This window comes from Engraulis encrasicolus, chromosome 24 (genome assembly GCF_034702125.1).
Source record: "Engraulis encrasicolus isolate BLACKSEA-1 chromosome 24, IST_EnEncr_1.0, whole genome shotgun sequence".
NCBI classification, from domain to species: Eukaryota; Metazoa; Chordata; class Actinopteri; order Clupeiformes; family Engraulidae; genus Engraulis; species Engraulis encrasicolus.
The window spans coordinates 4,913,984-4,926,483 of NC_085880.1; the positions used below are offsets into that span (position 1 = coordinate 4,913,984).

General features: G+C 43.8%; 1 protein-coding gene across 4 annotated transcripts in view; it reads left to right on the forward strand.

Annotated features, from left to right (window-relative positions):
* Window positions 1–2,789: 2,789 nt before the first annotated feature.
* Window positions 2,790–12,500, forward strand: part of LOC134441374 (vinculin-like) — a 74,663-nt gene continuing 64,952 nt past the window's right edge. For 3 of the 4 annotated variants that reach the window (XM_063191657.1, XM_063191659.1, XM_063191661.1), the window contains exon 1: window positions 2,790–3,406. In XM_063191657.1, coding sequence (XP_063047727.1) covers window positions 3,239–3,406 — 168 coding nt within the window. In that variant the 5' untranslated portion in view covers window positions 2,790–3,238. The remainder of the gene's footprint in view (window positions 3,407–12,500) is intronic. The other variant, XM_063191658.1, reaches the window with a different exon arrangement.

A 12,500-nucleotide genomic window follows, 5' to 3' on the forward strand; every position in this document is an offset into this window, starting at 1 on the left:
TCAGCATCACATATTGACACAACGTAAACCATTTCACACCGGACTACTCCTTTAAGCACTTACTCTGTTTCTCTGTATATTTTTGGGATCTGTATCTCTATCATTTATTCCCCCTGTTTATACACAGTAGGCCTACATGTCTTAAAAGATGGGTGTTACTTCAGAGGGTTGCAAGTTCGAATCCCGCCCTTCTACTCCCTATCGCACTGCATGGAAGTGGCTTCTCTTTGAACACCGGCACCCAACCCCGCATTGCTCCAGGGACGGTATCCAATACCCTGTAATATCTTAAAATAACTGCATGTGGTTTTGCATAAAACCCAGTGCCATACCTTTAATAATAATAATAATAATAATAATAATAATAATAATAATAATAATAATAATAATACTTTCGTTTTACATAGCGCCTTTCAAAACACCCAAGGACGCTTCACAGAGTGTTGTGTTGGGAAGTGTGAATGTGTGTGCACGTCAGTGTGTGAGCGTGTGTGTGAATGCATGTAAGTGAAAGTGCTTGTGGAACTAGCAGCCATAAGCCTCCAGGAAGAGATGTGTCTTAAGGTGTTGCTTAAACATGGCCAGTGAAGGGGCATTCTGGATGTGGTCGGGCAGATTGTTCCAAAGAATGGGAGCAGCAACATGGAAGGCTCTGTCACTGGTGGCCTTGAGCTACCGTTAGGCCACGGCAGGGCCTTCAGATTCACTCATTAGACTGTATTGTTCCTTGAAAAGCCGTCACTTGTCCAGAGTAAATTTTCATCAATATGAATTTTGTGTGACATATACTGCCAGTAGGGGTGTGCAAAAAATGCATCGTGAAACTTGGGCATCGATTCATGTCAATGTAGCCTATCATGATACTTATTTTCACTATATTCTGCATCGATTACTGTCGATTGATTATTTAATAATAGCAACATTGAATTTTCCACTGGTTGACTTTCTTCAGAGAGTAGATAATATTTCTGTTGTGATGGAAGCTCTCTCCCAGATGCTAAAATGCTTAATAAAATGCACCTGACAAATAAGCTGTATTTTTACACATTTACCAAGTATATATCGCCATGCATTGCAAATTTTGCAATAGCACATGAATTGAAATGCATCGTGATAGAATTGCATCGTGGCAAGTGTATCATGACACGCATTGAATCGTGAAGCCTTTGCCAATACCCACCCCTAACTGCCAGTAAAAAAAAATCACCTCAAAAAATGGTCACACATTTTAATAATTCATTGGTCTGCATTAACGTTTATGGCACCCATTCACTTTGCCATTGGTTTGATAAGTCATTTTTGATAAGTAACACAATTTATCATCCAGTGTTGCTCGCATTAAAAGCTTGCATTGATTATGGAGAGAACCTGGCCAGTGAGGAAAGCCTTCTGACTGCAGCACAATCCCAAAGACCCTCAATGGGGTTATGTGGTGGCCTATCTATTTGACCCTCATTTGATTCTCTTCTTGGAATATAACCGTTCCATCAGGAAATGAATTACCTGGTTATTGAGTAGGTCTATTCTGGTAGGCCTACTCTAATCACTTCATTCTCCTCATTCTTTGAGCATACTTTTTCTGAAGGAGCCTGATCTCGAAAAATTGCGTCTCATTTCTCACGCAAACCAACATCCAAGATTGCGTACATATTCCGACGCATTCCCTGCTGTCTAGAGCACATAGGAAGCTTCTGATTGGTCTAGCTGTGCCCTTCCCAAAACCATCCCTAAACCTAACCTGTCAGTAATGCAATGTTTCATAGTTTTACAACTGTGCCCTTCCCAAAACCATCCCTAAACCTAACCTGTCAGTAAGGCCACGTTTCTGAGTTTTAAATTTGTGCCCTGACCAAAACTTTCCCTAAACCTAACCTGTCACGGAGACCTGCATGACCACTGCGCATGTGTGTAAAGAGAATGCGTCGTAAATGCGACGCAATTTCAGTTTTGGTTTGCGTGATAAATGAGACGCAATTCGTTCGAGAAGTTAGTGCAGCTCAGCCCAAATCAGGTGGTGCCTTTCTTTGACCATGCATTTTGCCGGTAATTCGGCAGCACAGTAATTCAGTAGGACAAACAGCCACTCGTGCTGACACTGGAACATGCACAGTGTCCTCTCATTTCTTCCTGTACTCTCTGTGATCCCGTATCCAAAGTGTTTAATTGTGTGTTAATCCAATAGGACATTAGGTCTGTCCACGTGTGGAATTTAGAATGGGAAATGTATGGCGTCCCCAATCTCTGGTCCACGTGTCTCTGGATGGATGTTGGGCTCCTGACATCACGGGCGTTTTCCTGACCTGCCACTTGACTCGAGTGCCCCTCTTTTTTATTTTAGCAACGCGAGACAGGTGAACTTTTGACCCGGCTACCTTTTAATGTTCGCGGCTCGGGTGTCAGTCGGCGCGCATCCCCTCGTTGCGCACGCTCAATTAAGGCGCCACGAGCATCGTTCATGGGTTATCTAGTGTTTTTAATGAGGGCACAGGGTGCACAGGCAGGTGGCATCTCCTGGCTAAAACAGTAGGGTAGTGTCAGGTTTGACACGCTCTGTCAACCGTTTCCTCGAACCGGGAGACCGGTGGAGCATGCAATCCCGTCAGTCGCGATCGCTGTGTGTGTGTGTCTGTGTGTGTGTGTGCGTGCGTCTGTCAGCGAGAGATCTATGGGTCCTCTAAAGTCGTAAGATTCACGCGCTCCTTTTTTGGCTGAGGCACGCCGTGACGTCACCTGGGAAGCTGGCACTGCTGGTATCTTGGGCAGGTTCGTCCTGAAAGGTGGGGTGCACACATTCAGGCGCACGCTGCTGGGAGAAGGAGGAAAGGACAGGAGAGCGTCAGTGTGCTGCGAGCTACGACGCAGGCTTCAGCAACACGAGCGCCTCTCCCTGATTGGCTAAGGGGTGGCGATTCCGTTTTCGTCGCGGATTCGGTTGATCAGTCAGCGGGCCAGCTCCTGGCGTCGCCGTCTGTCTCCCAGCAGTCGGCCGCTGGGGAGCGAGTGAGACTTGAAGGGTCCCAGTTTTTCAGAGTGGAGTGGAGTAGCCGTACAAGGCAGTCGGATAGCGTCGCCCTTGACACTGAAGGAAAGCAGTGGGCAGCTAGTGTGCGTGTGTGTGTGAAAGAGTGTGTGTGTATGTGTGTGAGGGGGCACACACAGCCTGGTCTATTTCTCCACAGGACTGGGGATTTAATAGATTTTTTTTACGTAGGACTGGGTATTGGTAGAGGTTTTCAAGATGCCTGTGTTCCACACGAAGACGATAGAGAGCATTCTGGAGCCGGTGGCTCAGCAAATCTCCAATTTGGTGATTATGCACGAAGAGGGCGAAGTTGATGGCAAAGCGATACCAGACCTCACCGGCCCAGTGGCGGCTGTGCAAGCCGCTGTCAGCAACCTCGTACGGGTGAGTGCTGCCTGTGTGTGCGTGCGTGCGTGCGCTGTGATTTATTTTATCGATGCCTCAGCCGCGAGTATTCTGTGAAAGGCAAGAGTGCGTGGGTAAGACCTCCGGCTTGATTTAATTTCACCAGAAAATGTTCAGTTGCGGAAATGCCGTATCGCGGCCACAACTTTTCTCGGTGTGTGTGCGTGTGTGTGTGTGTGTGTGTGTGTGTGTGTGTGTGTGTGTGTGTGTGTGTGTGTGTGTGTGTGTGTGTGTGTGTGTGTGTTCGTGTGCGGGCTGTCATGTGCTGGACGCTAGGCTGAAACTGATAGTGCTCTGTTGCAATCACGCCAGGGGCTGATGGGCTGGGCTGTCCGTCCCTCAGGAGTGGCATGCATTACCCACAAGACAGACCAGATAGACAGACAGACAGACAACTTTTGAATACATACCGACACCCAATAACACACAAGGAGTTAATCTTCAGTAGTTTAGTTTAGGCCTAATCGCAGTGTCCACTGTAGGCTAAGTGCCTGAATGAAATAGGATACTCATATCTCTCGTCTCAGATAAAATGCTGCTTATTCCTGAGTGGTGGTGGAGGAGTGTTTCAGATAGTTGCGGAGTCTAGTGTGTGTGTGTGTGTGTGTGTGTGTGTGTGTGTGTGTGTGTGTGTGTGTGTGTGTGTGTGTGTGTGTGTGTGTGTGTGTGTGTGTGTGTGTGTGTGTGTGTGTGTGTGTGTGTGTGTGTGTGTGTAAGCAAGTGTCCCTCTCCAACTTGTCCTTACTGGTGTGAGTAACTGAAGTGGAAGGTTTCTCTGTGTGTGGTGTGTTGGGATAATGGATAAAGCTGTTGGTCAATTCTTTCACACACGCTTCCTCTCTGCATCCCTTGACAGAAAAACACATTTGAAACACTGTACTTTATAATAAAGAATTATTTTTTGGGCTCTTATGACACATGTGCCAGTGTTGCCAGATTGGGCGGTTTCCTGGCCATTAGGGTAGTGCAGGTGAAAAACTGCTTTGGTTCAATTCTCTGTAGATTTATGGGCATAGAAATCAATAGAATGTAGTTTAAATTAGGTGGGATTTAGTGCCTCCAGGCGTTTTTTCAGCATTTTTTCGGTTGAAAATAATCAGTCACATCTGGCAACTCTGACACCCACTGAGATGTACTGTCAGTGTGGCCCCATCTACACGAGAATGAGAATCCGATATTTTTGTTTATCGTTTGGACCTCACGTTCATATGTCACCGGCGTTTTTGGTAGCCTACCACAGAACAATATTTTTTGACAACGGGTTCCAGAGTGGGAAGATCTGGGAATGCCACCGTTCCCAATGCCATCTTTACGACTAGAACGGATTCGTTTACACCTACGTCACATGACCAAAACCATTGATGTATACATACAGTGCAGTGCATTATCAGAGGTTAAAAAATCTGCAGATCTCCCTCTCGCTCTCATTGAAACTGTGCTGCTTATTGCCAAATTCCATCTTTTCATGAATATTCACTAAGTAATGAACTAATATTTACCTGTATGACCCAACTACAATACGTTTTGCAGCTAAAAATGTCTATTTCTGGACATTCAAAATGGCGGAATGGACATTTGTGCCTGCTTTGATCTCCGCAGCTGAAGATATGTTTAGGTAAAACTTTATTGTAATGGTTCACTAGTGCAGTGGCTCTACCACATTAGGTACAGTGTAATGTATAGTGTAGCAATATTTAATACCATGTAATACCAGTGAAATACCATGTACTAACCCTAGCCCTGTAGTCCGGGAGCCGTGGGGTTGAACCCAGATTTCTTTGATAAAGTTTTTTTTTTCGCTTTATCTGATAGATTTTAGGCAAGTCTTCAAGATTTCAGACGATGCCCGGTGATATCCCTTGAGCATTTCCAGATTTTGAGCCTTTATTGTCCCATAAATGCAAATTATGACAAAAAACTAAAGACACCTAATATTACAATGTTACAAAATGTACCAAATTGCTTATATTACCTGAAAAACATTCACATTGGACTGCCTTAACACTGCCCTTATTGAAACAAACCCAATATGGGGTAATAATTAACCCTTTCATAACAGCAATCCCACAAATAAGGCGAGACACTGTAGGTGAATAGGGTATTTTTTTTAACTTGCAGATATCAATATGAAACTTTATCAGATGATTACTCGTATGAATTGGAGAAAAAAATGTATTACAAGTTTTCTATATTTTATGTTTAAATATGCTAATTAGGCTATTATCTAATTAAATATGCACTAATTTGCATATATTTTGATGCAATGAATCTGACCACCTGAAAATGCCAGCTTCAAAATTCCTTTTTTTATTTTGTTAATATCGTACATACAAGAATATTTACTGTGGTTAATTGTGGCTATCTCCTTTTGTTATACAGGTACAGAGAAAATACTGCTAATAACCTTAAAAAGTGCGATTTCGGACTATTTTTATGCATTTAGTTATATAAATCAGGTCATGAATGACAAATCAACAAATGCCTCAGTAAAAACATTCACAACATTGCTTAGAATAAGACTGTAAAGTATGGAACGGATTGTGCATTATGAGATCCTGCATAACATCACATCATGACAACATACATGACAACATCGCCGGTAGGTAGCCTACCACAAATAGCCAACATAACCCCCCCCCCCCCCCCCCCCACCCCCCCCCCCCCCCCCCCCCCCCCCCCCACCCCCACCCCCCCCCCCACCCACCCGCGCCCCCCCCCCCCCCCCCCAAAAAGAAAAACAGAGTGTGGGGGTAACTGGTGAGCAGTCGTTGGCTGTTCCAAAAGATGAGTAAGGGCCAAAACATACCAAGGCGGAACGGAACGGTTCCGGGACGAACGCGGTCTTTCTGCTTAGTTTTGGCCGGCGTGTTTTTCTCTGCCTTTCACACTGACAGCGTCGGCGTGCACGGCCAGTCCTATTCAAAACCCTCCCCACAGCCAAAGCTAGCATGCTACTTTGCCATTCATTTGAATGAGACACCGCCGGTCGCCGGCGTGAAAAATACGCTTGAGTTCTATTTTCCAAATGCAGCGCGGCGCGGAGCCGGCTCCCGCGCCGCTGACGCTCGACTACCGCCGGTTGGTGTGTAAGGACAGATAGGTTTCAATGTATTTTCACAGACGCCGGTAAAAAACGTGGCCGTTCCGCGACGCTTTACCGCTCTGGTGTGTAAGACCCCTAAAGAAGTGACATACATCCAGTGTATCCAGACTGGTATTGAATGATGACTTAAATCCATAAAGCCATCAAATAAGATGTACATGCATTTAAATTTACACAGAAAGACCTACCACTGCAACATACAGTACCGCACGCTGAGAGAGAGAGAGAGAGAGAGAGAGAGAGAGAGACACAGAGACACACAGAGACACAGAGAGAGAGAGAGAGAGACAGAGAGAGAGAGAGAGAGAGAGGTCTAAACATAGGAAAACAGCTATACATTATGTATACTGTTGAGTCAAAAAATTAAGTCAATCCAGTGTATCCTGACTGGTATCAAATGATCACTTAAAAGTCCATAAAGCCATCAAATAAGACATGTACAGAAAGACCTGTCTACACCTATACAACATACAGAGTCCTTAACACCTAAAACACCTATAGCCTACATTATACACACACACACACACACACACACACACACACACACACACACACACACACACACACACACACACACACACACACACACACACACACACACACACACACACACACACAACATTGGTTCGGCAGCATCCCAGACGAAAACATGCACAGAAAATGGTGCAAGGCACACTGTTTACAGCACAGCTACATTTCTTAGAATTGCAGGGGCTTTTACTCTTGCAACCACATCTGATCATCTGTAAAATGTAGTCTGGTGCCACTTTGACATTTTCTGGAACACTTATTGGTATCAGTGCTTTGCTGCATGGGTCTTTCTTCCATCCAAATGCTTCAGGAGATAGTTCAGGTGGAGTGTGAACCAATGTCCTCCACAATATTGCTTGAAAATCAGCCCTTTTCACATTCTCAAGAACTGCCTCTGTTGTTGGTGGAAGAGCAGCCAGGTTAGGTGAAGATAAATGATCTTTCCCATTCTTTTTGCCCCATACCACGAACCTTGTATGTGACATGCTGATACTGTCTGGAATGCCATAACATGCCGACAGGCCCGTCACTAGGTTTGAGAGACAGGGGGGGCTTAAGGAAGAATTTTTTGTTCAGCTCACCTGCTAAGGTTTTGTCTATGAATTAATTATTTTAAGAGCAAAGAAATCCTGCACACTGTCCATTCCACCAACAAACTTTAATACATTGTTTCGGTCATCCGGCCTCCTTCATGTTGTATTAAAGTTTGTTGGTGGAATGGACAGTGTGCAGGATTTCTTTATACTTGAATGACAACCCCACAGGGATAATATCCTACACACCTGCCCACCTACAGAGGTGTGCAAAAACATCTTCTTGAACAATTATTTTAAGAGCACCATGCCGATTTTTAAACACTAGTTAGAGTGATTTTTTTAAAATTCACATTTTAATGAAGTATGTAAGTAAGCTAAACATAACATTTCAAAATGTTTCAACTGATGAATATTATGTAGGCCTACGGAACTTAAAATGATAAGATAAAAATGCCGAGAGCATAATTTACACAAGGACTAGGAACTTTAAGGATTACTAACTGCGCGTCTCCAAGAGGATTCATTCAAACAGGTTCCTTACTTGGAAAACTATGCATCCCTGGCAGATATTAGGTCATTTTTACTCCATTAGTAGCTATTTTAATCAGTTCATATGTGTTTTCAAAGTGTTACAAATATTAAAGCTCAACTATAATTTCAAGACAATGTCAAATGAATTTATTACACGGGTATAGTGAGTGAAAATTGGTACTTTGGGTCTGAAGATTTCATCCGTGTAAGTAATTACACTTTTCTCGAGGTGTTAGTCACAAAACACAATCCTCTGCCTGTTTCCCCCCCGCATAACATAATCCTGTGCACCCTGCTTTTATTGCTCTGCAGTAGGCAAACAGGAATTTGTATTCAGACTAACTTGCCTTCTTGGTGGTTCGTATTCAGTGCTTTACTGCATCTGTTTTTGGAAAAATGTAAAAAAAAAAAAAAAAAAAAAAAAATGCAAAATCGTTAGCGGGGGGGCTAATACTAATGTAGGGGGGGCTAAAGCCCCCCTAAAATAGGCCTACCGACGGCCCTGCATGCCGACACAAAGTTAGTGGCCTCACTGGAAAGTTGTTGGAATGGTGCCAGCACATTACCAATTGATGTCAAGTGATATCCAGCTTTTAGGGTCTTAATAACAGAGCCTTTACCAATACCAAAATAGGATGCCACAGTGTCACACCCTGATATGGCATGGGCTGGTAAAAGGTCAATTACAATGTCATTTTGTGGATTTACATTTTTAATTTCTATCTCTTTCCATGTTAATACGACCACGACTGAAATTATGCACTTTGTAGGCAAACAAATAATCAGCCAAAAATTATGTAATTATTACTTACAATTTTTATTTTGTGTTACAACAGCACAGGAAGAGTAAATAGCAATGTATGAAATGGTGAAATTCTGTGTTGAATTAGTAATCCTTTCTGGGTATGTCTGAGCTGACACCACCAATATTCGCCTAAATGTTACATATTTCTGCTTGACAAACAGCTAGTTATGTAATTGTCTAAAATTTATTTACGAGGACACTTTCTCCACTTTGATGTGGCAGGCCTACCACCCAGAATGCTCTATGGTTAATCATAGTGCAGTTATGAAGCTGTCAAAAGCTTGTGGACTATGGCTGCAGCGAAATCAACATGAAAGGGTTAATGTCTGAAATTGGCACATCACCCACTCTTATTCTGATGGGTAAGTGTTGGACAACTACAAACGGCAAAACCAAACAACCCACTATGAGATATAAAGCCACGTTTGGCGAAATGTTGGCCTTTGTGTCTCCGACTTGGAAAATCAGGCTTTTTCGGTGAATGCCCCGCCCCCAAACATGCATGACCCCACCCCCACTGATGTCCATACCTCACCACCTGTTCTTATACACATCCTACCATGTAAACAAACACAAAATAAGTATGGAATAGGGTATTTGGTCAGCATAACATGAATTGGGAGCCAAACACTGTTGTAATCTATGGCTGCAGCACATCAAGCATAAAAGGCTCAATATCTGAAAATGCTCAAGGGATATCACCGGGCATCGTCTGGAATCTTAATAGGTACACCTTAGGCAACCACAAACTGCAAAGAAAAAAACTTTATCAGACGAAACTGGGTTCGGCTGATATTTGCCTTTTGGCTGCCGGACTACTAACCCTAGATGTAAGTACAAAATTGGTACATGGTGTTACACTGGTGTTACATGGTATTTAAATATTGTTACATTGGTTTTCTATTACACTGTACCTAAAGTGATAGATCTATTGTAATAGTGAACCATTAAAATAAAGTGTTACCAAATGGGTATGCTAAATGGGTCTTGCATCATTTTCAGCAAGTGTTTCGTTGCCATGATTGCGTAATATTTTACTGATCCATTCCTTTGTGGACGCAATGTTTTTTTTCACTCGGTTAAAAAAAAACAACCTTTGTTTCATTTTCGTGTAGATGTAACTTCTAAAGTGAAATCCTGCCCCCTAAAGTTTTACATCTCTGAATACGTTGAACATTAATTGGTTACAATTTATTTCAAGCAATGTTTTGTGGATTAATCAAATTATTTTCTTCCACTTGCGTTTCAGATGTCGTTTTTGCACTCAGACTGGCTATTACTAATAAAATCTAGTCACTATCATTGCAATGCTGCTAAAAGCTCTGCAATTCACACCTGTAACAATTCTAACACAGGTGCTTTAAGGATATTCTTTTAAATACGACAACCAATGGGAATGAACATACTGTAGTTCGACTGTTCCATTTTGTCAAACCAAAGCTGCTCTGTGATAAGCTAAATGATAATCAATTTGACAATGAGGGCGAATAAAGTGGATTCATGGCAAAGCTTCTTCAGCTATCTGTTAGGTTTGGTCGCTTGAACGCAACATATGGCGTCTAACTCCACGCTGTGTCTTGACCTAATTGACTGTAAGGTCGTTATCCCTACACTGTGTGTACTTCATTGACTTCGTTGTGCTTCAGTGTACTTCATGGATGTCCCACACTACACCAGTATGACTGTCCCTGTCATTCACAATATCTGAGCTGTGTGTGTGTGTGTGTGTGTGTGTGTGTGTGTGTGTGTGTGTGTGTGTGTGTGTGTGTGTGTGTGTGTGTGTGTGTGTGTGTGTGTGTGTGTGTGTGTGTGTGTGTGTGTGTGTGTGTGTGTGTGTGTGTGTGTGTACGAGAGAGAGAGAGAGAGAGAGAGAGAGAGAGAGCAATATCTCTAGAAATAAAGTACAATGTGTGTGTGTGTGTGTGTGTGTGTGTGTGTGTGTGTGTGTGTGTGTGTGTGTGTGTGTGTGTGTGTGTGTGTGTGTGTGTGTGTGTGTGTTAGAGCTTGCCTGAGGTCAAGCTGCTGCAAGTGTCATTTGTTTCTGTCCCGCTGTACACACACATCACACACACACCCGCTGTGCACCGCATCAGACCTGTTCCTGTGTTTGCGCTCCTAACACACACACATGACACTCCTAACACACACTCTCTCTCTCTTCCACACACACACACACACACACACACACACACACACACACACACACACACACACACACACACACACACACACACACACACACACACACACACACACACACAGACCTGTTCCTGTCCTTTGTAGCCTCAAACCTGTTAGTGTGGTCTTGACTTCCCCACACACGCACGCACGCACGCACGCGCGCACGCGCACACACACACACACACACACACATTGAGACACGTTCTTAGCTGGTGTTTTTGGACCTGTTGTTGCTGTTTCTGGAGTCTTGTGGGGTCTGTAGAGTAGTTGCCATAGTTATCTGGAACAAGCTTCTCTCATTGCCTTGGTGAACTGGATCAAACCCTTAAACCTGTCTCAATGTGTGTGTGTGTGTGTGTGTGTGTGTGTGTGTGTGTGTGTGTGTGTGTGTGTGTGTGTGTGTGTGTGTGTGTGTGTGTGTGTGTGTGTGTGTGTGTGTGTGTGTGTGTGTTAGGAGTGAGGTGGTCAGACATGACGTCATCGGCTGTAGTTTGCCCCATATGTGGAGGACCCTTAATACTAGTAGTAAACGTGTGCTTTATTTGTTTACATTATATTTAGATGATTAGGCTATATTTTACACAGACTTCCAGCTTTTTTGGTTGAGAGTACGGGTTACAAACCATGCAATAATGTCAAGTACCTTGCTCAAGGGCACTTCAGCCATGCATGAAACAGGATTTGAACCTGCAATCTTCTGATCACAGACCAATTCCCTAACCATTAGGCCACAGCTGCACCTGTGAGAAGGTGTCTGTCTGTTTACATCAGGGGTGAGGAACAGTTTTCCTTCGAGGGGCCCAAGGGGCCACTTCACGTTTTGAAAAGTCCTCCAAGGGCCGCACTATGACCACAAACCTGGATTTCCCCCTGCACTGAACATTGAAGACGGTCACCTTTACAACAGACCCCACCTTCACTAGGTCCCCTGAAAATATAACTTCATTGCACTGCAAATGTAATTTCTAAGATTTCTTTACAAAATATTTAATGTGAAGCTGCATAACAATAAAATTGTATTGGGGTCTGGATAAGATGGCCTCAAGGGCTGTACACGGTTCTCGAGACATTGAAAGTGAAAGCCCAACTGGGAAACTCCAACTCCCATTGTCATTGTGGCACAGCACTCCACAGCACCCAAGTGAGCAGTGCACACTGCACACTACGGCTGGTCAATATCGAAAATGTATTCTTATCACGCTATCACGGCTTGCACACACAAAATTGCATTTATGCCTCAACCGTGCAAGGGGACAGCCCCCAATGGCGCCCGAAAGGGAGCAGTGCAGCGGGACGGCACCATGCTCAGGGTACCACAGTCATGGAGGAGGATGGGGTAGAGCACTGAATAATTACTTCCTCCACCAACCTGGCGGGTCGGGAGTC